This window comes from Arvicola amphibius, chromosome 9, assembly GCF_903992535.2.
Source record: "Arvicola amphibius chromosome 9, mArvAmp1.2, whole genome shotgun sequence".
In the NCBI taxonomy this organism is placed as follows: Eukaryota; Metazoa; Chordata; class Mammalia; order Rodentia; family Cricetidae; genus Arvicola; species Arvicola amphibius.
In genome coordinates, this window is record NC_052055.2 from 111,650,050 (window position 1) to 111,676,590 (window position 26,541).

The following is a 26,541-nucleotide window of genomic DNA, read 5'->3' on the forward strand; positions in this document are numbered from 1 at the left end:
ACCTGGGCCTCACAGTGTGCCACAGCCACCGTCAGGTATTTAGAATAATGTCTGTGCCTTTAGTCAAGGCTTTCTACCTGGCCTCAGAGACGCGCCAGCACATCACTCCCTGGTTTACCCTCAGAGCTGACAGACTTTCATTATGAGATTAACTGACAAGAGAGAACAAATCTGAATAACACAGCAGTAGTGTGCAGTCTTCAAGGACCGGAAGTGCTTGCCTGTGAATCCATGACTTCTAAAGGGAAAGCAGCCCCCAGGAGTATGGCTAAGTCAACAGCTGTAATCCCGCCAGTGTGAGGACGTAGGGCATCTAGGCACTGGCTCTCAGAGGGAGGTGACCTGGAGGACCACTTCCTCTACTGTGTGGACAGAACCCACACACTGGACAAGGCTCCTGGGGCGAGGCAAGCCTGACAGATTCTCTCAGGTCTTCATGAAGGTCTTTATTGTGAGACTTACCCAATCCCTGGTTTCTACTATGTAGAGGGTAAGCAGAGAACCATAGATCTATAGCAGCAAAGTACCTCAGACTCCAGGGTTGGAGGGGGGAGCACGCCACCCACAATGTCTGCCATCTGTAGATGACTCTGGCTGCTCTTTGCCCTCATCTCTCAGACGGGATTTGCCTGCTGAAACTCAAGGGTGTGGGGAGACGAGTCACCTGGTTGCTTTTCTCCGCCTGGTTGTTCCTGTTGGAATCGGGAAAGTGGATGTGGCAGCCCGTCTCCTCCATCACCTTTTTGATGTTGTTGCCGCCTTTGCCGATGACGTGCGAGTGCTCTGTGTGCGAGACGTCCATCTTCAACGTCACGCGGTTGCTCTGCGCAGAAGCAGGGTTGGTTCCTGATGCGTTAACGACGCCAAACACCCTGCCCTTATGACACTTAAGCATGAACAGATTTCTCAACAGGACAATCTCGACCTAACAAATCTCTATCAGCTTCCTCATTAAGGAGAAATCTCGTTTCGTGACAAATTCATCAGAAGAAGGTGACAAATTTTTTTTTTTTATCCACAATACATTTTCAGAAAATTAAACACAGTCACCTACAAAAACAAATTATTTGGGTTTTTCTTCTTTTCAAGGCATTATTCACAAAACAGTTCAAATGACGAAAGACGGGTGAAAATGTGATCACATGACCAAAGACGTAATGTTGGATGGTGGAACTATGATGTTGGGGAACCATAACTAGAAATAAAGCCCCCACTGAGGTCACACAAGCATTGACAACACATACTACCTGGCCCCCTACGCAGAAGGTGCTACATTGCTGCCCAAGCTAATGTGACCACCCCTTATTCCAGCAGAAGGGAAAATTAGAGAACTCCAAGGTATGAACTCCGGCAGTGAAGGCTTGAGTCAGTGAACCCCACACAGGGGCTAAGTCACATCCAGAAAGTGTAAAATCCCAAGGCATGGGGAACAGAAAGGCGGTGGTGTCAAGCAGGCATCCACGGAATTTATTGTAATGCTATTGAGACCGATGTAAAATCTTTTTGAGTTGTCAAGACTGTTAATGGCATTCCTGAACAGGAAGACTGAAGGCGTTAAAACAGCAGTCATTTTAAAAGCCTTCTGACCTCATAAATTTTTGACTTGTGTCCAAAATATTTTTATTTTTAAGCTTAACTTCTTTCACCTTCAGCCTTGAAGTACAAGAAAATGTCCCCTTTCTAGGGGAGAAACAAACACTAAAATATTTAATAATTGCCGGGTAAATAATTCTTAAAATTAAAAAAAAGATAGAGAACAAAAACAAACCCAGAAACAAAACACAGGATGGCAAGATAAGAAATAGTTCCGCAAAATACCAAGTAGTAAGGGGGGAAAAATAACCGCAGCCAGGATTTGAACCATCTCCCCAGTTCCAGCTTTGGGATGCTGGCCAAATTATTTGACATATCTGTAGCAAGTTCCTTTCAGGATAAAACAAATGACCGTGTGATCTAAAGCACCTGGCATACAGCAAGGGCTTCAGATGTGCTGAGAGAAACAGCATCACAAACGAATGTATGCGTACAGGCGTTCAGCTTTGGTCATGGTTGCTTTTGTATGAGCTTGCTGTGGATCAAACATCTAGGCATGATGTGTGCTGGGCATGAGCACACACATGCACACACACAGGAGGCTCCTATGACTTCAGAAGAGTACATGTGATCATTTGTTACTTACCCTGTACTAACGGGGACCAATGTATCTTCCTGAAGATGGTATGTATGTACAAGCATATATCTGTACATGCAGTCATATATAATCTATACACATATACTTGTTAATTACTTAACATAATAGAAACCCTTTAAACTAAGCACCTTCTCTGCCTTCCTTCCCCTCCAGCAGGATCACAAGTGCCTATTCAAACCATGCATATTTCTTTTTGCTGGTTTTCCCTTTGCCACATGGTTCTTGGGTACCAGCATGGAGGGTCCTTGCAGTCGAGAGCCTTCTGTTCACTTACTTTTGTGTCTAAGACAGACATGATCATTTCTTTGGCGGCTTTTACATCATCTTTCTTGCCAGACACCTTGATGTGGGGATCTGGAATGAAAAGGAAGGCAGGCTTGCATGAGACTTTCACATCTCCCTAAAGTCCCCACTTTAAGACCACGGCCGCAATCGAAAACATGGCACAATAAACCCAGTATTCACTGCATTGTATATATGTGATTATCACTGCAATCAAAATCACAGGAAATGACCCAAACTGTGTAGTTGTGAATATGTTTTCTTCCTCTTCTGAAAACTGGATAAGCAATTTAACTTTTTTTTTTTTTTTTTGCAAAACAAGCAAATCATGCCATTGTGAAATAAGATATCTATAAATTTGACTTGCGAATTAAGTTCTTGCTATAGTCCTGGTCCCGTTCTAAGGATAATACAGTAATTTGTTTGATACAAGCTATAGCTTTGTGATGATTTTTTTTCTTTGTTTGTTAGATATTTTTTTTTTATCTACAATGGTTGGAAGTTTGATTGGTTTTTTAAACAGGGAATATAGCATCTGTACCTTGCCCTAGAAAACCAGGGTGGTTCTTTATAGGACTCAGACCTGGTCCTATAATACAATGTCTTCCAACACGAGATCCACAATTTAAACTGTGATGATTTATTATAGAAAAATATCCTCACAAGTCAACGTTTAACAGAACCACAAAGTCCACTCGGGAATATTTCATTTTTATCCAGAGTTCCTTCTGAGTAGCTAATACACACCGTGCTTTGTTTATTTCACTGAGTATTAAATGGGGAAGTGTTCAGTCATTCAGAAGCTTCTTTCTAATTACCTCCACGGGACCAGGTAGTGAGCCGAGGACTGGGGACTGTATCAGTAAAGACAGCTCCCCAACACATACCGAGCTTGAGTGAGATGCAAGGAGGCAAAACCACCTTAAATAAGCAATTTTATACATTATAACCGATTATCGTGAGGAAGAAAACAGAATGTAAGATGAAAGAATCGGAGCCGCAGAACTACAGGGAGGGGAGAAGCCTGTCAGGCTCACTAAGGGGAACTGGAGAGAAACTGAGACACAGCTGCCATCTTCCAGCAGATGGGGCAGGGTGCTGTGGGGTGGAGGTGGGGGCTGCTCAGCACAAGTCTATTGGCCAGAGTGTGTTTCCCCTTCTCCTTCATGGGGATCCCAGAATTTAGCAGTCTTGGTGTTCTGACACCTTACTGGCCAGTCTGGTGCAGATCAAGACCATTCTGGGGTAAGTGGAGAGTTCCATGCCCATTTGCGTCAGTGATAAAGTCAAGAAATGGGTACTTCTGTCCAGTACAGGATAGTGATCAATAAACATCCAGGTACCTTCAACATCACCACGCCTTCTGCCCAAGTCCTTTTGTTCTTCCAAAGCAGGAATTCTCCAGGTTAAGGACCCAGAACCACTGGGTAGGGACTATACACATCTCCCCCATATCAGGATCCCTCCATTGCTAGCCTACCCTGTAGGTCAAATTCAATTCCGCTGAACACATCACGCTTTTTGAGGAAAGGAGAAGCCCATGTTCTCAAGTCTACCCAACCTGGATACGAGATCGTTGCAGACAACATCCTGCAGCTTTGGAATGCGGAGTTTGGGGGTACCTTGGCCCCTGGGGTGACACTTGCAGCCGAACCTTCACTGCTGCTCTGCCCCTAAGTATCTCTTTATCCTGTCTTTTAATACCACCTGGGACACTTGCATTGGCTTTAAGATTGCTCAGAACTTTCAAAAATGTCTTCCATACGTTCTAAGGCTAAGGGGCCTAAAAGCAGGCACACAGGAGCTAGGAGAGAACCCTATCTTATCCCAGCTATCCTCACTGCCCATCCCCCAAAGCCTCCCGCACAGGCCCAGCTTGCTTTTTTCTCTGTATGTGTAAGCTAACTTCACGCACTTCTCTTAGGATGCCTATATGAGGTAACTTCTGGAATGCTATCCGCATTCAGATTCCGGTCTCTAAGGGTCCTCTCTGCTTTGCTTCCTGTTTCTGCTGCAATACTTGAGAACCCAACTACCACCAGGCCTGGAAAACCTGGTGTTCCTTAGAACACGTATGTATGTGCCATGCTCATTCACACTATATGGGCTGGCTTATCCAGAGAATTCTTACATCCACAATGAAAACCAGATAAAACCACAAGAATATTCGTTGTAATCGCTATGTACTGGTCCAATACATGTGACAAAATGATTTTGCAGAATATAAATTAATTTTACACACACACACACACACACACACACACGGGGGGGGGGCGGTATATTAATGTATAAACCCGTTACTTCACAGGCTGAATAACCACATTATAATTCTCATACCCCTGCACCAGTCGAGGACCAGGGACTCTCAGTTTAAGGATAATTTGGATGTCTACCCTCTTTCCAACAACAGAACTGTAAGCAAGAGGGAAAAAAAGCCTCAACAGCAAATTTTTGAAGTGAATGACCACCATCTAGTGGTCAGAAAGTGAATTATTATTCAGCTTAGCCATATCTGTGCAATCTCCAATCATTTCCAAAGTCCTGTTACTGAACCCCTGCCCTTGTTGGAAAGTAGTCCTTTGGTACCCAACACCATGGATGTTGCAAAACCAAGCAAGTCGTCCATGCCTACAGTGCTGTTGCACAGATTGACAGCTCTCTCTCCAAGGACACCATTTGCCCTGGGCTTCCCCAAAATAATTCTGGCTTTGACTATTCTGATCAGGCCTGATCTAAATATCCGAGGGCATTGATTTTCCTATTCCAACCCCACCCCCCATCGGCTCCTGTCTTTCAGGGGTGTCACTTCCTGTGGAAGAGAGGAGACGAGACAGCAACCATCCCTCACTAGAGGACTGCAGCTGTTCTGTGTGATTGCCACAGCAGAGAAAAGAAAACAGTCCTGGTCCACAGAGCTCAATGCTTTCTACAGGAAGGTACTCATGGCTTGATGGAGGACTCTCGTTGGTTAACAAAGAAACTACCTTGGCTTTTTGATAGGGCAGGATTTAGGTGGGTGGAGTAGACAGAACAGGATGCTGGGAGTGAGGGAGATGCCTCAGGCAATTGCCCTGCCTCTGCTCTCTGGGACAGTCACCATGAAGCCAGCCACCAGGTCAGACATGCTGAATCTTTCCCGGTAAGACACCACTCGTGGTGTTATACAGATTATTAGATATGGGTTAGTCAAGATGTGAGTAAGAGGCTGAAACTAATGGGCCAGGCAGTGTTTAAATGAATACAGTTTGTGTGTTGCTATTTCGGGGCATAAGCTAGCCAGGCGGCCGGGAGCCGGGCAGGAACACAGCCCATCGCTCCTCACTACAATGGCTTCCATGTGTAAGTTCATGGATTTGCTAAGTCAGTGATGATTCTTACAAGAACACTGCAAATGCATTTTCAGTAAGCACTGTGGAGAGCTGAGATGCTCCAAGAGCGTATGTGAAGCTTTGCAGTGGTTTAAGAAAATGGTCTTGGGTTCCGCGTCACCCCACCCCCACTGTGCCCCAAACTTCAGTCTTTTATTCACCGTCTGTTCTGTTTGTGACAGGCAACTGCTTGTCTGACTGAGCCCAGCACTTTCATGCACAACACCCTAAATAAAGGTCATCCTTTTAGACCCCACATCCTGGTCTGAAAGCAGGAGGTGCTGGTACATTCTGCCAAGGCATCCATCCCACCTTAAACTCACGAAGAAGAGATCAGTGTGAGGAATTTGCTTTCTCCTGGCTCTGATGTCTTTTCACTTTCGTCTCGGGTATAACTTCTCAAATCTGTCTGAACTCTGTCACTGTCTAGTCAATGTGGGGGGACGGAGGTGCCAGAGAAGGCGCTGGGCTGTCAGAAGTGGTCAGCGTGAAATACATTGCCATCCACAGCAGTTAATGTGGTTACTTGCAGCATAATGGCTTTATAAAGTGGAGTAATACGATGGTTAGAATTAGAAATGTCCCCCACAGGCTCACAGAATTCAACCCTTGGATCCCTAGTAGGTGGCACTGTTTTGGAAGGGCTGTAGAACCTTTAATTCAAGTTCCAGCCTTGCAGGAGGAAGTGTGTCACCAGGGATGGGCTTTGAGGATTCAGAGACTCACCCTACTTCCAGTTCACTCTCTTTCACTCAGTGTTTATGGTTGAAGATGTGATTGCTCAGTTTCCTGCTCTGGTCATAGCTTCCTTACCACTGGGGACTCTGCCCCCTGACTGGAACAATCAGCCAAAGCCAACGCTTCCCTCCATAAGTGGCCTTTGTTCACCATGTTGTGTCACAGCAGCAGTTAAGTAGCCGATACTGATGTTGTTCACCTGAAGCACTTGGAACTGCGAGCGTCTGCATCTCTTCTTCCGATCTGGGCGACTGCACCCCCCCCCCACATGATGAGATAACTGAGGCATGGGCGCAAGTTTAAGCACAAATTCCATGGGCTTCGTGTGCTCCCTAGATGCAGAGTAAGAAGCAGCTTGTCTGTGCTGCTTTTGCATGCCTGTCTTGGAGTGTAACCATCACAACGGGGCAGCTATGGTGCTTTGTGTATCCTGTATGAAGACGGCACTCAAGGAGACCTGGATTTCAAAGCATTTCAGATTTAAGGTCCCAGATTAGGTGGATAGGAGATTGGATGCATCCTGGGTTATGTGATCAAAGCCAAATTTCCAAATACGGGGAATCTTTATAAACAAGGTTGTGGTTTTGGGGGGAGGGGAGTGAGACAGGGTTTCTCATAGCTTTGGAGACTGTTATGGAACTCACTGTGTAGACCAGACTGGCCTCAAACTCACAGAGATCTGTCTGCCTCTGCCTCCTGAGTTCTGGGATTAAAGGCATGTGCCACAACTGCCCAGCAAGGCTGTGGTCTTAAACTTAGAATTTTTGTCCAAAAATAAATATATAATGATGGCTCAAAAAAAAGAAGAAAGAAAAGAAAGTCCTAGGTCTCAAAAGGGTATGGACTGACCTCAGAGAGAAGGCCAGGCCAGGAAGAGCCCGAATACCTCACACAAACTATCCCACTTCTAAAGTCTTGACTCTGTAGTCAGCTCAGACTCTTCTCATATGGCGAGGACAATATGTGGACTCCCTAGTCAATCCCGAGGTAGCCATGAACAAGTTCTGTGATAATGGAAAAGTCACTGAGACTCTCTGAAAGACTGTTGGGGGAGAGAAGAGGTGAAGGGAAAAGGGAAGGGAAAGTGGAGGATGAGGTGGCAAAAAGGTAGAGAGAAGGGGGAGAGGGAGAAAGAGAAAGGGGAGAGAGGGAGGCAGGGAAGGAGGGAGGGTGAACGCAGAAAACGTGGTACTATGCTTTGAATCTGAAAGGTCCCCTTGGCCCACGGTTTGTTTTGTTGTTTGGTTGTTTGTTTGGTTGGTTGGTTGGTTTAATGCTGCTGCTCCCCAGTTGGTGGAGTTTGTGAGAAGTTTGCTAAGTGGAGCAAAGAGATCACGGGGTTTGAGCTGTCTGGAAAATATTACCCCTGGCCCCTTTCTGTAAACTCTCTGCTTCCAATCCACGGTGACATGAACAGCTGTCCCCTGCAAACACACATGCACACAAATACTCACACACACATACATACATACACACATATGCATACACATACACAAATGTACACACACACATGCGCACGCACGCACACACGCGCGCACGCATGCACGTGTGCGCTCCTGCCATCATGCTGTTCTGCTCAAGCGTGTGAGCCGAAGGAACCAAGGACTGGAAATAAATCACGCCTCCAATAAGCTGCCGTCAGGAGTTTCAGGGTCAGCGAGAGGGAAAAAAACGGCCTCAGACCACTGCTAAGCTTCCTTGAGAGTCTACATTGCTTTTGTGTGGAGTAACACTATAATGCTTTTAAGACATCTATTACAAGTTACTTTAAATAAAAAGGTTACTTTTATTATTCTTAATTGTGTGCATGCGTGTGTGTGTGTGTGTGTATGTGTGTGGCATGTGAATGAATGGCACACGTGAGTGGCAGGGAGGCCCTGCATGCCCCTGGAGCTGGACTTACGGGGCATCTTGGGTCTCTGACACAGTTGCCGGGAACTGACCTAGGGTCCTGTACAGGAGCCATACAGGCTTCTCACCCTGGACCACATATGTTCTTAAAATAACCGAAACCAACCTGATATCTCTATTTCGCGCTTTGGGGTTGTCCTGTTCTATGTAGGTTATCTAGCCTCTAAGGTATTTCCAAGAACACGGATGCTAATGTGTTGGCCCAGTACCCTTCTCCCCCGTTCCAGCTGAGGGAGGGAGAGCAGCTTGGCGGTATAGCTGGTATGGATCAACAGCTGGTGTGGATCAACAGCTGGCTTCCCAGGCCGCAGCTGGGCCTTCTCTTCAACTATATTCACTAACGTGTGATCTTGTATCGAAGTTGATGGAAAGCGGAGCTTGCCCCATTGGTATTTCCCGACAACGTACTTTGATAGGCACAAAACAAACAGATTACATCTCATGGGCTGACAGGATTTGACTTCACACTTTCCTTGAACCTAGACCCAGCTGAGATACTACTGACCCTTTTGCTGAGCTGATCGCTTTTCCTTTAGGTTGGCAAGCCACTCTGGGGAGCAGCAGAAGTGAACGCAACTTGAGGGTGACTGGCGGCTGCTTGTATTTTTCTGTGGAACAGGTCGGTTTCTCTCTAGAGTCCTCAGAGACAGACTTGCAGTGAAAAACACACCAACAACACAACCGGAGATGTTTACTTCAGCTTGTAGTGTAAGTCCGTCATTGAGGGAAGTCAGGGCAGGAACTCAAGGGAGGAAGTGATGCAGACAGCATGGACGGGTGCTGCTTATTGGATCTATCTGCTCCTCATAGCCTGCTTGGTCTGCTTTCTTGTGGAACCCAGGAGGGCACCATCCACAGTGAGCTGGATCCTCCCATGCCAATCATTATCAAGAAAATGCACTACAGGCTTGCATATAGGCTGATCTTAGAGAGGCATTTTCTCAACTGAGGTCCCCTTCTCTCAGATAGCTCTAGCTTGAGCCAAGTTGACAAACAACCAAACAGGGAACTTGCTTTTTAAACAAAAGTTTTACATGAACCGAGGACCTTCGCAGTAGCTCACTTTGATCAGAAAGGGGAAAAAAAAGCCCCGACTACAGATGATTCTGCAAGAATAAAAAAGAAGCATGCACTCCACGCAAAACAATGCACGCCACACTTGTTCTGCAGCCAGTAGTACAGACTCTAGAATAGAGAATGTTCTTTCCCAACAGGAAGCCCAATAAACAGAGTTAGGATGTGAGAAGAACATATTGTGGAGGGAACAGGAAGGGCCAGACCCCGCGTTTGAGGTGAAACGTTGGTGAGCAGCACAGACGTGTCAGATGACGCACCTGGCATAAAGGGGGGGACACCTACAGTGTCCTACAGTAGATGTCCTCTTAACGCGATGCTCAGGGTAAGGCATGGCCCTTGTTGCCTACCTTGGTTTAAAACAGAAAAAATTACCCCCTTAGTAGCCAATGAGACAGCAAAAACAAATTGTTATGAAACCAAATACACTTTAAATTCAAAACCCTAGTTTTCATGGGAATAAGTCTCCCACTGGTAACCACGATCCTTGTGGATGCCGGAGAGGCCCGTCCCAGGCTCCTATCAAGGCTGTATTTGGAATGATGCTCAGACTCAACAGAGAAACTGCATCTGTGACATGTTGGTGACACAAGGAGCCAGAAGAGAAAACACAAGGAACAGCCCTGAGACATCTGTCCACTGAACTGTTCAGCTCCGCTTAGAGACAGGTATCCCCAGCACCTAAACTTTGAGCAGGCTTTAGCAAGACAAAAGGAGACAGATGGCAGGGGGTATATCCACATGCCAAGGTGGAGCCTACGGGCCCCTTTTCACTCGGACAGAAGGAGCTAGGAGCCTAGGGAGACGCACAGGTAACTAGAAGGTGAGTGAGGCCTTTTGTAGATGAAACACCAGTTTCTCAACATAGCAATTAAGATTTGTAAATATGAAAATGCCAATCCGTAATAATTTCTCCATTGACCTCACTACCTCGGGAGAAAGGGGGGTATGAGAAGGAGAGGTGACCAGAGGTCTCACGTGCCTCTTCTCCACCAGGAGTCCTGAGTGACTTACCAAAGCTGTCTATTTAATCCAAAACGGAGTTATAGAGATTCAGGGAAACCCAGATGTAAACTCAGAAAAGAACAACAGAATACAAACAAAATATGAAGCAGAATCAGGGCACAGCAGAAGAAATAATCAGCAACAGATGTCCTCATGGAGTGTGAGAACGGAATCATGGCGGGGAGGGGACTTATCATATGAACCCTTCTATTCATGGCGACATGAACTAACCTCAGAGGTGCTGTGCAGGTGGGAGACAGGTGTTTAACACAGCCAAAGCTGCAAAGGAGCAGGGAGCTAGAAACACAGCCCAACTCAGCTTTTGGCAATGGCTCTTCTCTATTCCAGAGATAAGGAAGAGGATTCTGGGAAGAAGGAGGCGAGGAAAGCAACAGACAGGAGGAAATCTGGAAATGGTAGAATGGGGAGTCTACACAGGGATCACAATGATGTCACCACACAGGGGACATTCACGTATGTAGGTGTAAAGATAGGCCACTCTTGTGGCGGGGAGGCAGGGTGGACAATGCCCAAGCCATTTCACGTGACGTGTTAAAAAGCATTGCAATTACCTGGCACCCAGGTTGGGGTATAGCAGAGACAGCCAAACTAAATGTTGTCCCTCTAGAACGCAGCCGAATCCTAGTCTGACCTCAAAGGTCCTTCTCACAAATGAAGAGGGGATGGGGGCCGAAGCCAGGAAAAAGCCTCCTCAGGAAACTGCTGAGATAAGAGCAAGTTATGCAGGCGGATCCTAGAACCAGAACGACCAATCTTCACTCGCTCCAAGGAACACAAGTCATCGTGTACATGGCAGGCCCCAGGGGTCCTGCCCGTGGTCTGAAGCCACAGCGCTGTCATCCACAGCCGAGGAAGAATGCGTCTGTCAACAACAGCTGGGACTCTTCCCAAAACATCTGATACACAACTGCTGGCTGTCACTACAGAGTAAGGGGACACACACAGAGGAGGCCAGCGAGTCCCGTGAACGAACACATGACACCCCAGATCACACACACACACACACACACACACACACACACACACACACACAGAGAGACACAACCTCTTTCTGTCTGGTCTATTGGAAGCAGTCTGAGAACAGAACTGCTGAGTTCTGCAAACTTTCAAGTCACAATCAAGGACGACGACAGGAGACAAAAAGCTAGAAAACCTAGTCAGCCAGGCACTGGCCTTGACCCTCCAGAAGGTCACTTCTGTGCGGTCTGGTGAGAAAGTTCCAGATGTTACTGTAAGGGGTAGTTCGGAACAGGTTCCCTACCTGTATGTTCAAGTCTGTGTTCCAAGCTTCCTTGTGATCACAGGAAACTGGAAAACGTGCATGAAATTTAAAAATGTCTAAAATGAGGTAAATGGGCTTTCAGGAAAATATCATTTGAAAAGTGCCTAGTTTTTTTCTGTTTTTCTTTTCCCTTAGTCCCACGGTCTACAAACTAGCTAAGTAGATGCTTCATTTTGTTTCTTTTCTACCACAAATACATATTCTGGAAACAATCCTCAGTCCCTCCCTCTGGGGGGGCCTGCTTGTTTCTCTCTGTGCCTTGGGGTCACCCACTCTGCCAAGGGGGAGTCGGGCCTTAACCCCTCAGTCTTCAGAGATGTGTGTCTCTGAGGGAGGGCAATTCGAAACAGTCATCGAAGCACCAACAGCTTCACCAAGTGCTTGTCCAAATGCTCCATTCAGTACCTCAACAACGGGAACTGTGAAAGCTGTCCTTACAAGTTTTCTTTTTCTGAGAACACAAAAACAAAACCTCCACAAAAGATCCAAAAAATGAATAAGAAGTCATCCCTCTCACTTCTAAAAAGAAAATCATCTTTTTTTTAATTCACAGAACTTTGACAAATCAAGACAAAAAGCACTAACGATTCCATAGGAAAATGGATGAAGAATATGAAAAAAACAGTTCAGTGGGAAGATGGCAATTATGTAAGCATAAATAAAATTCAACCTTAATCACTGTGGTGATAAAATCAAGAAAAATATGTTTTATCCAACTGTACATATAGCAAAGTCTCTCATAGCTCTCATAGCTTCTTCATGAAACTATGCTGTATATACTGGTATGAAATGTCTCGAGTAATCTGGAACCATTAATAAGGATTTAGTGTGTTATTTCTTCTCAGGGACATAAACATCTAGGAAGGCAAACAACCACATTCATAGTGATTACTTCCAAGTATCAGAATCATAGGTGTAACTTTTGCTCCTGGCTCTTGTATATTTCCCATCATAAACATCTGTAGTGTGGCTAAAATACTCAAACTTGAGAATTCAGAAGGCACTACTCACCCCTATTACAAACTCCTAACTTAAAAGAAAATGCATTTAATTCGGAGTCTTCAATTTTCTAGATACAGGGCTGCCAGCATCCTTTTCAAACCCGAGACCTTAACATGTTAAGGATGACGGCGATCCAGCTTTCTCAGGGGCGCAGCTCTGAGAGGGCTTTTGCCACGCACTTGCTCAACTTTATCGCCTGGGATTGGCTGTGCTGTTTTCTCTGAGTATTTCCCAACACGGTTGCTCTCTGGACACAGAGTTCCCCAGTGAAACTGAACGAGAAAAATCTGCTGATGGATGGGATAAGCATCATGCAAGGGCAGGTTTGATCAGAATAAAGATGGATGGCGAAGGTCCTGTGCTTATGGCTACCCGGAACGGCACGTGGAACTCTTTCAAACATCCACAGACACATTTCTTTGTCTTTAGTATTGTTTCCAAAATAAATGAGAGCCAAGGGCAATATGGGATGAGGAGAGGGTGCCTATGGTACTCTTTCTACGAAGAGTTTCCTGTTCTTTTCCTTGTTCCCCTCCAACCCCTACCCCCAGCCAAAAACATCTGGAAAGTTGCACTCTATTCTTGCCTCTGTGTGTCTCAGAGCCGCCTACGAATGTGTCTAAGTTATAGCCTGAAAACGCGGTGCCTTTCTGAGGGAGGGGTCTCAGTGACGGCATCTGAAAAGATCAATGGCTCGTCGGCACAGAGGCAGTAGCACCTGGGGATACTCCAGGCACCTCTGCCTTGGGGCATTTCAACCTTCTCTACGTTCTACCAACTTGTTGGGTTTCTGCCTTGTTCTCATGGAGCTGCAGGCATGTACACGTGACCACAATTCCACGGAAAAGTCCCTTGCCACCGTTTCCCCTGGGATGGTCTCCCCCAACCCCACACCTTCCTCCTTGTCTCCCAACATGTGCCATTCCCTATCCGTGTCCCTTGGCTGGCTCCTTCAGGCTCTTTTCTGCGAGCAGCACTTACATGGAACTAAGTTACAGCTCAGCCTCTGTTCCCCACTGGACTGGGATGCTGCTGTTCACCTGCCCCTGTCCTCCTCCTCAGGAAGCGTTGGAGGCTCTCTGAGTGGCCTGGTGTGCAGAGCACTTTATGTTCATGTTTGCCTCTTTCCACCACAAAACCACAGATTTTAGAGGAGAATTATGTGCCTTACACAGGTTAAGGATTACGCTGCCCAGCTCCGAGGGTAAAGGTGCATACCACCAAGCCTGATGACCTGAGTTCTGGAACCCACATGGGAGGAGGAGAGAAGAGAATCCTAAAAGATGCCCTCTGACCTCCATACACACCCTAAGGCATAAGTGCACAGCATGTGCCCACCCACACAGAGTAAATAAATAGATGTAAATTTAAAGTAAAAATTGCATCTCCTTTCAGTCTTAGTAGATGCCTCTTTACAGAGATTAATTCCTTCCAAACTTACCACGCCACACGAGTTCATCTCACCACGGCACAGAAGCACCACGCCAGCTTATGTTGTCTCTGCCCTACCTCCAGCATGCCGCAAATGCATTTTCTACCCCCAGCATGCCGCAATTGCATTTTCTACCTCCAGCATGCCATAAATGCCATTTGCTTCACATGCTCATGTTTATTAATAGAAACACCTTGGCACCTTCAGATATGCCTTGATAAATGTGCTGCAATGTGTATAAGACCTCTGAAAATATGTGTAGATTCAACAGCATTCTAAACTCTCTAATAGTTTCTTGGCTTCCAAAGAACTTTCACCTCTAAAGGTGCTGGCTGGTATGTTCCCTCCAATGGATGGACATACACAGGATATTAAATATATAAGCATTGCTGTATGTGCCAACTTCAAATCTATTAAAGGGAGACAGGTGTACCCAGTGACTCAGTCAGTTTCATACGAAGGAGGCTGATGGATTCCTCTGGAAAGCTTGCAAACTTGCCTATAATTGAACTTAAAGATGGTATGCGTGGGTTGGTACATTTCCCTGGGTAGATCTACCTGTCAAACAAGCTGAGGAGGTGGTGCCTCAGCCTCTGTAATAGGACTGTCAAAAGACAGTGTGAAGCCGAGCTGAAATCTCTCAAGGGCACAGTTTTGGTCTGGCCTGACTTACATACATACCTAAAACTCCCATTTGTCTTTCATTTCAAATATTTCAACAGCTATATCTTAAATATAAATATAGCAAATGATATTGATCTTACTGTTGGTTTTGTTCTTTTACAGAACAAACAGGTTATTACAGATTTTTTTATAATTGCATATATTTATAAGAGGAACTATAACCGCCACTACTCCTCATTTCTCCCTGGAACTTCCCTCAGATCTTGCCAGCATGCCTCCTCCTCCCAACTTTATGAGTTTCGCTGGCTTGTTTTTGATAACCCACTAAGTCTAGCTAGTGCTGCCCTCAGATGCATACTGCATGGGAGCTCTTCCAGTGGTAACAGCCAATAAAAAACAACTCTTCCTTCCCAGCAGCTTTTCAACTGCCACTACCTAGCTACTCCGTGGGGGGTGAAGCCTGGAAGTCACCTGCTCCATCTGTGCTGGGATTCTGGCTGGCTTTATCTTGGGTAGGTGACCACAGCGGCTATGAGCTCATGAGGACAGCAGCCGTGTCATTTCCAGAAGACAGCATTTTACCTCCCCGTCCTCTGGCTCTTCCGTTATTTCCACCTCCTCTTCCATGACGTTCCCTGAGCTGTGGTGGTTGAGGGGTTGATAGAGCTGCCCTGTTGAGGGCTGAGCATAGAGTCTCGGATCTTTAGTACTGTGACCAGGTATGCAACTCTCTGTTAAAGGCTGTCTACTGAGAAAAAGGAGCGTCTCTGACAATAGCTGAGAGCAGCATAGGTCTACAGGCAGAAGCACAATGATCAAGAAGACAGTTGGGGAGCATGAGCACTTAGCAACAAAATAAACGCAGGTTATGACCTCCTCCAGAATCAAGGGCTTGGGACAAGAATTATCAGACATGAAACGCCCTCCTGTGGGCAAATCCAAAGCAGAGAGTCGTTAGTTACTCCGTAACAGGTATGCCACTATTGCACAAGCAGTGGTACCTCGCCTATTAGATTTAAAACGTGATAAAACAAAATTTGAGCAAACTGTTACTTCTTTTCAATGACTACCAGAAGCACAAGAGAAAAAGGAAAACATCAAGGACTGAAGGCTTGGATGAAACATCACACATAAGTCAAGTTGTGATGTAAACCTCTTTATTAAAAACCCTGTATGCTCCCTGGGAGTAGAAATTCTTCAACTTTTATCCTTTCTCTTACGTGCAGAAGTCAGGCTTTTTAAACGAAATATAATTTTAAGTTTATGTTAATTCCTAGAATCATACATATATGTGCAGGTCTCCAGACCTAGAATGGGACACGAAATCCTACACTTTAGTGCCCTTCATAAGGGTTCACTCTATGCCTGTGCTGGGCCAGGGATGGCCTGCTAAACAGAGCCACAGAGACGGTAATACCAGTTCATAACAGCAGCGTTCTGGCATAAATGCACACACAGTGGACACACAGGCCCCATCGGAAGATCACCAGATCTTGTGGGAACCAAATTTGGACATGCGTGAGTGAGCCAAACTTATCACTACATGGCTTCTCAAGGAGTATTAGACCCTCACCAGGCCACACTGCCCCCTATTTTGCATCCTTATCTGGCAAGGATTAGGAAACTAACGTAAAACAGCCAATCCAATCCCTCTTCTGTTCTAGGAAGAGACCATGGGAATGTCCACCCCGGAGCCAAATGAGATTTGAACTGACAGAGGTAACAGGTCCACTGTGGTTCCTCCTCCTGACATCAGACTATGCTGTAAGTGTGCTCGGAACCTATTCTCTTTGGTTCTGTCTACACATGCCCCGCTCATCACTCTCTGTCTGTTTTTGATTTTTCTTTATTAAGATTTTTATTTGTATGAGGAAACCAGAAAAGGAAGTTTGCTGCCCTAGGACTGGACTTAAAGGGTGGGTTTGAGCTGTCCAATTTAAGTGTTAGGTCCTCTGGAAGAGCAAAAAGCACTGTTATTGGCTGAGCTAATTCTCCAGCTCTGCAGCCTCTGAATTACTGTGGAACCCAAGAGAATTAGGTTGCTGGCAATTTCCTGCCACGGCTAGCTCTTGGTCTTATCACTTGTCCACACATTCTGAAGTCTACTGTAGAAACTAGTTAGGAAGAACCCAGGTCACAGTCCTCGATAACCCACCTGAACTAGTTAGGAAGAACCCAGGTCACAGTCCTAGGTAACTCACCTAAACTAGTTAGGACGAACCCAGGTCACAGCCCTAGATACTCATCTGAACCCAGTCTTCTCCCATGGAATGGTCTTGACAGTCCTGTCTGCTTCACAGTCAGCTGTCAGTAGCAGAATGAGCTGTATCATACCTGCCTCTCTGTAGTCCCAGCAGATTCAGGACTAAAGTCTCCACTAGCATTCCTTCCTCCCAGACCCTCCCGGTCTTCTCAGTCTCGAGCCCTGTGGGCCCACTCCTCCTTTCAGATGCCTCTGACCTGGAGCCTCTGTTCCAGTCCCCTCAGCCTTCATCCAACACCGCTCTACATGCCGAGTCTAGATTCCCAGCTTCAGCCTTCCCTTCTGAGCTCCCCAGATATGGTTCCAGTACCCAAGTCAACAGCACCTAACTGGACATCAACATTCAGATCCAAGGGGGAGCAATGCAATGATCACCATAGCACGGGCATATGTGGCTGTCCTACTGTCACGTGATGCTGGTCTGAGTTCAGAGCTGGCCTCCTTCTAGAAGTCACTCATTTTCAACAGCCCTAGCCAGGTGACACAGTGCGTGATCAGGAGCTACCCTGCTTCACTGTCTCTGAATAATTCCATATTTGGGGGGGGGGGTCCATTTATATCTGAAACTATTTTTTCCCTCTATTTCAGCCATACTTTACTTCTTTGCCTAGGAGGAAAAAAAAACTCAGCAATAGACTCTCATAGTTTTTAAATCACCTTTAAAAGTCAACCAGTCCATGCTACCAGATCTGAGGACTAATGTTTTTTCTATGGCATTTTAAATGGTAAAATACATATTGAACAATAATTTCCCCCAAAGTCTCCTATATTTCCAAGTACCATCTGCTTTCAACGTTTATTTATTGTTAGAAAACTACAACCCTTTCCCTGGTAGGGACAATCAAGCTTGTACAAGTTTTGAAATTTTGACAGGCCTACACCTGGATGTCAGACGGAAGATGACCAATTCAAAACCTGGGGCTGGGAGGGCGGCTCCATGGGCAGAGTGCTTGCCTAACATACAGGAGGTCCTGGATTTGACCCCCAACAAGCATAAGACTGGGCTTGGGGGCACACACCTGTGATCCCAGCAGTTAGGAGATGGAGGAAGGAGAGCCTGAGAGTCAGGGTCGCTCTCCACCACATCAGCGATTCTTTGAGACTAGCCTGGGCTGCATGAGACCCTGATTCAGGATAGCGACCACAACAAAGCCCCTCGGTGGCTTTCCCTGATGCAAACTGTTAAGCAAGAAAAAGCTTAAAATAACAAGCCCAACCAAACTGGCTCCATTTTACATGTGGAAGCCACACACATTTGACAGTCATGCTGTTCTGCAGAGTGTGACTTGCTCTGGCAACGACCAAGGAATTAAACACCTCAGAACTACGGGATGGTCAGAAGGGAGAACTATTCTTTGGTTTAAAAGTTCCCAAAGAACAACTGCAAGCTTCACTGATGCCTAGCAACCGCAACCTCACAAGAAAAACTTGCACCCATCACAGGTAAATGGGATCAGTGTGGCAGCCCCCTCTGCTGCGAGCCCTGACCACCTCACAGTCCGTCCTTCTTCCCCTTACCATATAGTTCAGAAACAAAAGAAAGCAGAAAGCAGACTGCATTCTTAGTTACTACCATACTCTAAATCACCCAAAACCTAAAGAATCTTGATTTTGGCACTTGCACTGTGTGCTTGCGATTATTTTCCCCTTGCTCAGCAAACCTGACCTGCTACATCCTCCAACAGTTTATAGGCATTCCATCAGGCCTGTACGCAGTTCCCAGCGTCTGGCCTCAACTTAGTGACAGTTTTTATGTCCTCCCTCTTTTCAGATTGCCATGGCTTTGGCTGAATGCACTGGGAGCTCTGAGTCTCCTGGACAGATGCTTCTAGTAAAAGGGGATGGGGGTGCTAACAACAGGCTGGCCCGGAGCACCTGTGAGCTCTCTGCATCCTGAGCCACAGCAGAGGTGTGTGACAAGCTGGCATCTGAGGAAGAGGGGTGTGGCGTTCAAAGCAAACACTTGCCAAGGAGCTAAAAGCTTGCTGTTCTCTCCCGGGGGAAACACTGCCTTGAGAAAACTCATGAAAGCGGCTTCCTTTACTCGTGACTAAGAGGAAGGTGGGGATGCTTTAGTTCTTGAGAAGGGCTGGTAGTGTAGTCCCTTTGTCTAGCCCTATAAAGACAATGGCCCAACATAAAAAACAAACAAACAAACACAAACAAACAAAACCCCTCAGATTCCCAAACCAACGCTCTCCCTGCAGATCCCAGAATAGCAGCTCAACCACCTCACTTGGTTTCCTCACGCTGATTCCAATAGTCAGCAACCTGAGCCAGCCATTTATCTCCCAGACATCCAGTCTCAACAAGTCTTCAGGGACATAACTCATCTTCCGTTATGGCTCTTAGGCACATAAACACTTCCACATTTTCGTAAGTGATTTCATCCAAAGAAATAAAGGGAGACGGACAGAACTGGCTTAGTAGTCACAGGAAATCCTAAGAACCCATCCTTACACAGCCCTCTGCTCACCGCATCCCTTCCATTTCTCTGAAAGGGGAAACTGATGGAGGCTCGATGGGCACAGATGTTCAGGGACTTGATTTGCAGGAAGACCTGCACCCACATTGGTTGGCTGGTCTCACGGCTTTGCATGCCTTCTCTTTAAACAAGAATGAAACCGGCTTCACTCCCAGTATGAACCTTACTTAGATAAAAAGAAGTAAGTGGGGGTGCACCTCTCTATGTCTGTACCTCCAGTGTTCCTCAACCTTTGGTTGACAAAATCTCATAGCAGACTCTATAAGGATACAGCTTATGCTAGGATCTGTCAGGGCACACCCCAGCCCTCAAGACCCTGAGGCAGGAGGATGACAAGTTCAAATCTAGCCTGGACTGAATATCAAGACACAGAGACTTATTTTAAAAACAAACACACACACACACACACACACACACACACACACAAACAAACAAAAAACCACCACTTTAAATCTAATCTCACACTGAGGAAATCTTTATAAAGGAATACAGTGACTACTAGTCCCTCAGATAGTGCAGAAGGTAGGCTGGTATTACATCTCACTGGTGCCACCCATTGCTAATATGTGCTGCTCATAACTCATGCAAGTGCATGAGGCCACTGACCATCACCAATGGAGAATGGGACGTGCCTGGACCACACTCCTGGGTTTTCTGCGTCCAGCTTTTCCCTGCCTTTGAAATGCCTGATAATCTAGGTTTTAGATAACAGATCTAAGCAGAATAGATTGTGTCCTCAGCAAGGCAAACAAACCATCCTTTGGGGCAGTCAAGCGACCCTGGCTCCCACTTGCATTAGTAAAGCCAGCTTCAGATGTAAGCATATCTCACATCCCTGGCTCCCACTTACATTAGTAAAGCCAGCTTCAGATGTAAGTGTAGCTCACATTCCTTTTCCCATTTGAGTTTGGCCTCTTTGGAATGGTTACATTTGCCTGGTTCTCTCATGACTAATGAGATAAACAAAATCTTTAACACATGTTCTTTTTATGTCTGTATGAGAGCCACGATTTGCCACGTTCTTAGAAAAAGTATCATTTAATACTAAGACAAATGGTCCCCACAGCTATTAATAAGGACAATTTAAATCCCATTACAACAAATTCCAAAAGTCATTTGTTTTGGGGTTTTTTGGCTAACAGACATTTCTCTGCGCTATCAGTTAAATAAATGGCCTGGGACATCTGCAGTGTTTTGTGATGATCGATTTACTGTGGTGGGATTTCACCTGGAATGTACCGGGGCCTCTCTTTGGAGGAACACTTGGCTCCTGCCTGAGGCGCTTGACCAAGAATCCAAAGGATTCAAGAGAACGAGGCCGGGGAGCTGGGAAAACGGCGGAAACTGTCACGGGGGACTCCCTGATCTCCGGCCCAACATAACTCGCAGACACTAACACCCTAGATGGGAGGAGGGTCCCTGAGAGCAGCACCCCTATTCTCAAAGCCGGCAGCAGCCAGGCTTCTCTTCACACCATTCAATCCAGGGGATGCAGATTTACAGCAGGGTTCCTACTACATCCAGAAACGGAGCTAGGAAACCTCTGCAGAAAGAGTTACAGGAAGTGTGTAACATCCCATCACACAAAATGACAACTCTCTCCAAAAGTGGACAATCCTCTGTCTTTTCGCGCTCCTTTGCTCTATTTTAATATAACTCAATTACTATGTTTTTCAAGACAGAAGGTCAAGAGGGTGAGAGAGACAGCTCTGTGAGGAAAGGGCTTCTTGTGCAGCATGCAGATGGAGTTTGCTGGCATGGTGGTACATGTCTGTAAATCCAGCGCTGGGCAGGGTGGAGACAGGCAAACCCCCAGGGACTCACTGAACAACCAGCATTGCAAGTCCTAGGTTCAATGAAAGACTCCATCTCAAAATACAGAGTGGAGAGCCATAGAGGAAGACGTGCAAAATTGACCTCTGGCCTCTCTGTGCACGCACGCACACCCACAAAGGTCAACCCGCAGTTCTCTGCAATCTAGAAGAAATGTAAATAGGAAATACAGTCTTAGCAACAGAAACGCTTCCCAGCTTGCATTCTGCCATGGCTTTGATTTGTGACTTGGCCAATCATGTTAGCACCCTGAGCACACACATATGGCACACACATGATGTTATGCAGATTACTGAGTTAGCCATTTCCCTGGGGCAGCAGAAAGTTAAAATTCCGCCCCCCCTTTTCCCAGCTATGTTGACCTGGTTGTCTTTCTCTAGAAAAGTTCCAAAGCTTTTAGATTTTTTTTCCGAACTTTTTGTTTATACTTAAAATATGGCTTGAGTTCTATACTTAGAATACTTAAATGTGGCTGGAGAGGTGGCTCAATGGTTAAGAGCACAGGCAGCTCTCCCTGGGGACCTGCATTCAGTTCCCAGCCCCCACATGGTGGCCGACAACCACCTGTAACTCCAGTTCCTGAGGATCTGGCACCACCTTCTGAATTCCACACGCAGCAGGCACACGCGCGTTGCACAGAAATGTCTGCAGGCAAAGTGTCTATACACATAAAATAAACAATCTTCTTAAAAAGGCAGTTTCACAACTAGAACAACTATCTCTGAAATATATATGGAGCTTTATGACCACATTTTAAAAAAATTTTTTAAGGGAACAAATTCTCAATTCTTGTTAACTTTGATTGGTTTTCTTTCTGGTTTTATAGAATTTAGCCATTTTTATTTCAATGAGCAACACACTTTTACCAAAAAATAAAGGTGGTCAGTCTTGTTTTATTTTTTGTTGTTGCTGTTGTTATTTTGTTTTGTGTGACTTTCCCCATTGGGTTGGACCTACAGATAGTGAAGGGGAAGTCGCTGACAAATACTTGTGATGTATGGCACTACCTGGCAGTGACCGACAGAGACGAAACAGAACCGTCATTTAACCGGACTGTGTAGTTATGAAAACTGACTTGGACAGTGTGACAAGGGACAAGAGGCAACGGTGGGCTGCCTTTACGCTATAGTCCTAGTGAAGGACATGGGGGAAACATTTCTTTTTCTTTTTTAAAAATTTCTAGAGATGAGGTATGCTATGGAGCCCTGGCTGCCCTACTTCCCATGTAGAAAACAAGCTGGTCCCAAATTCTCCTGCCTCTGCCTACTGAGAACTGGTTTTACTGTCAAGTATTACTACACCTGGAAGAACAAATGAACTGTGTGCTGCTGTTTGCTTTGTCATGGCCTCTTCTAGAACCCTGCTCTAAGTCAGCATAACTAATTGTCACTTTAGGGACACTTAGGAGGCACCTGAAAGCCACTAGGGGCCTATGGAAAGAGGCTCTTACATAATGCTATACTTCTGACTGTATGTGCTATGTGGTGACATTCACTTGGGGACCCCAGGCTTAAAAGCGAGTAACAGGATCTCAGTGTTTTAAGGGATTGATTATATGAAATATGTAGCATATTTTCCAAGCAACTTTTAAGAAAAGAAAATTTAACAGTCTTGCTCTGAGCCCAGGCTGACCTCAAACTTAACAGGTAGCCCAGGCTGAATTTAAATTCATGATCCTCTTCCCCACCATCTGCCTCTCCAGTGCTGGAATTTCTACCACACCCAGCTCCAAACAGATAACGGCCGTGAGCCTATGGCTGGCTCACAGACACCCACTAGTCCACAGGACAGCTAGGAAACCGGGTTTAGAACTCTGTAAAACAATAGAGGTAAAACAGGACTAATGCCCAAGTGTTCGTAAGCTCTCTCCTCTGCAGGCTGGCTTCACGGAACTAAGCTTGTTTCCTGTGAGCTCTTCTGAGTGTGGGACACGGCTTCCCGAGTCCTTTATGACTACTATGGCTTCTGTGAACAAGAAACCTTCTATGTGGCAGCAGAAGAAGACTCCTTTGATCAGGAGTCAGTTGCACAAGGCTGAAGAAAGCTGGAGGCCTCATCGGGAGCCTGTTGCATACAGCTGATGGGAGCTGGAGGCAGACTACATTGGTGTTTACAGCATCTCTGGCTCTAATATAATATACTTCATACAAGGCAAATAAACATGAATGGAATCAAAGACAGTAGGCTTGGTCCTTATCTGCTATCTCTTTGGTAGTTCATCCGAGAACACCTGTGAACCTCTGATCTAGACAGAGTTTGGCCTTGAGTCACAAGAGAGGACAGAGCTAGACAATGGTCCGTGCTCTCCTTGTCCCGTTAAAGACTTGTGGTCTCTGGAGGAACCAGACACAGCTAAAAACCTGAAAATGTACCCTCCTTCACATCCTTGTGCACGGACCCTCTGGTGTGTGTTTTGCAAATGCACAGAGAAAAGCTCCACCTTGCCAGAGGCACCGTGATGTTTGCTTTGCTTCTGACTGGCCATATTTTCTCAGGACGCAGTTTCCAGTGGGAAGGGAGGTGTGTGACAGCTGGGCAGATGAACTTAACCGTGATGCTCAGTGTAATACAGAAAAGGTGTCCCGGTTCCAAGAACTCATTGAAAGCTGTGCTTCTAGCTGAGGATATCTACAGTCATGAACGAACGTGAGCCCAGAGAAGGAACACAGTGTTGACATACAACAAGGCTACACCAACAACTGGACCACAGATGTGCCTCACTATTCTGTGTACACTCTTGGATGTTCTAGAACAGTAGTTTTAACCGTTCTAGTGCTGCAACCCTTTAATACAGCGCTTCAGGTTGTGGTGACCCCCAACCATAAAATTATCTTCATTGCTACTTCGTAACTGTAATTTTGCTACTGTTATAAATCGTAATGTATATTTCTGATAGGGAGGGTATATCTGATATGCAATCCCTGTGAAAGGGTTGTTTGACCCCCCACAACGGGTCATGACCCACAGGTTGAGAACCACTGTTCTATAGCCAATGTATATGAAAATGCACACATCACACTTGACACCGTGAGCTTTTATTATGTGCAGCTATTTCTACACTTGAGAAAAACCTAGCTCGTGGGAGCTGTAACGAAATTCAAACACCAAGATGGTAGCTACATTTTTACATCACTATCTATAATGGGCTTTGAAAAATCCCAGTACACACTGCTTATTTTCAAAGCCTCTGATTTCACAGGACCCTGGCTCCAAGGGACAGGGTGTTACCTACACCCATCAGGAATATAAAAGAGAGAAAGCTCTTTTGTTTATGAATTGAATCTATTATAAACGTCATCAAATGTCACCAAAATGTTAAGTCAAATCGTTGTTCAGACGTAGTTTTGTACAATATGAAGCTTCATATAGGAAATGCTGTAGGAAAGAAGCAATAAGAAATGCTAGCAGGTGGTGATTCCTGAAGGTCAGGAGTCTGTGAGAGGAGGAAGGGCAGAGAAGCCTTCCAGAGACCACAGCAGGGGGAGCAACTCTCGGGCGCTAGAAATGGGGGGCAGACTGTGGCGGCTAGTGCTAAATATAGTAACAACCTTAAAGTCAACAAAATGTCCACCAAGAAACCTGTGGGAGGTAAAGGCCAGGGACTCTAAATATTATTCTGCCCCCACCCCATCCCCACATGTGGTCACCAAGCAGTAAGTTTAATATCACACAGGAATGCTGTGGCTTCTCGGGTGTGCAGAAGTCCGCGCTGTTTAGGCAAAGACTCTCCATTTGATCTCTACATAGGAGAGAGGATGGTTTTCGGGTGTAAAAGAGAATTTTTAAAAAACGGTTAACTTTCAGGCAGGAAAAGGCAATGCCAGGAAAAGAACTGGTTTTCAAAGGGGGGAGGGGGGGAGACAAGAAATGAGTAAAAAATGTAGCAAGGAGGGGTATGACGCTCGGAGGGGAGAGGAGGGGAACAGGTGTAGAGCATCATGGGAGGAAAAATCCCAGGGGCAATGAAGAAAACAACAGTGGGTGGGACCAGACACGCAGGGCTCATGCGCACCGAGAGGCTGCAAGGAGCTAATTTTGCAGCGAGAACCCACATCCGCAAGGTTGACTAGCCACCAACCACAGGAAGGAGCCGCAGGCAGCGGCCTCTCCTCTCCGGCTGCTGGAAAAGGCAGGTGTGGTGAACCTGGGAAACCTCCAACTGCTGACCCCATGGCGCCTCACCCAGACTCTAGCAAAAACCCAAAGGAAAGTCACTTCTAGAATACCATTTAACACTCATGCCAAAATAAGTACAAAGGAAAAACCGCTTTCAGAGATGCATGTTAAACATCCTCCCTTTCAAACTGAGACAGAATGGAAGGCGGGGTAAATGCCGGGGTTGTGCCAGCAGGGAAGTAAGAATCCCAGCACACTTAACAACTGCTTGAGACCTAGCTCCTCCAAGCCTCGCTTAAGCCTGCAATTTCCTGCCAGAGGCCCCATTTACAGGGAAGGGACATGAACTGACCACCTTGCACAGCCATCCCTGGCTCCTGGCTTTATCAGATTATAATGACATCCACCCAAGGCACCTCTGGAGCCACCTGACACGCCCTTCATGACAACAGAGATGGTGAGGGAGGTTGCCTTGGTAACCTTTAGAGGTGCGATTTGAGAGTCGGCACGATTCTATATGGCTAACACTCCAGAGACCTCTCCATCCCTGCATCTGAATGAGTCTTAATTTCTCTTACCCCCAACTCTTGGGAAGCACATGCCCCACCTTTTTTCTGAGCAACTCTTTTTCTCTTAACCCTTATGCTTTTATTACAACATATCTGGCAACATCTCCCACTCTGCTTCATAAGTATTGGTTGGTCCTGAAATTGTTTTGCATCCTGAAGCCCCTTTTCCAGGTTCAGCCTGAGGCGGAGACCTCCCAGATGTCTAGGGGAACGCCTCAGGCTGCTGAGGGTGGCAGTGTGGAGTTGTGCTCCTGGCCCGTCACTGCTGACAAGACCTAAGACGTGCGTCTACAGCTGTGCATGCAGAACTCGGCGTTCCATTACTCCACAGTTTTTCCCCCCGGA

At 46.1% G+C, this 26,541-nt stretch overlaps 1 protein-coding gene across 9 annotated transcripts in view; it reads right to left on the minus strand.

Moving 5' to 3' along the window:
- Bicc1 (BicC family RNA binding protein 1) overlaps positions 1-26,541 on the minus strand; it is a 218,760-nt gene that overhangs the window by 34,310 nt on the left and 157,909 nt on the right. For all 9 annotated transcript variants that reach the window (XM_038342823.2, XM_038342819.2, XM_038342818.2 and 6 more), the window contains 2 exons: positions 2,466-2,545; positions 665-823 (listed from right to left, as the gene is read on the minus strand). In XM_038342823.2, the coding sequence (XP_038198751.1) occupies positions 665-823; positions 2,466-2,545 (239 nt within the window). The remainder of the gene's footprint in view (positions 1-664; positions 824-2,465; positions 2,546-26,541) is intronic.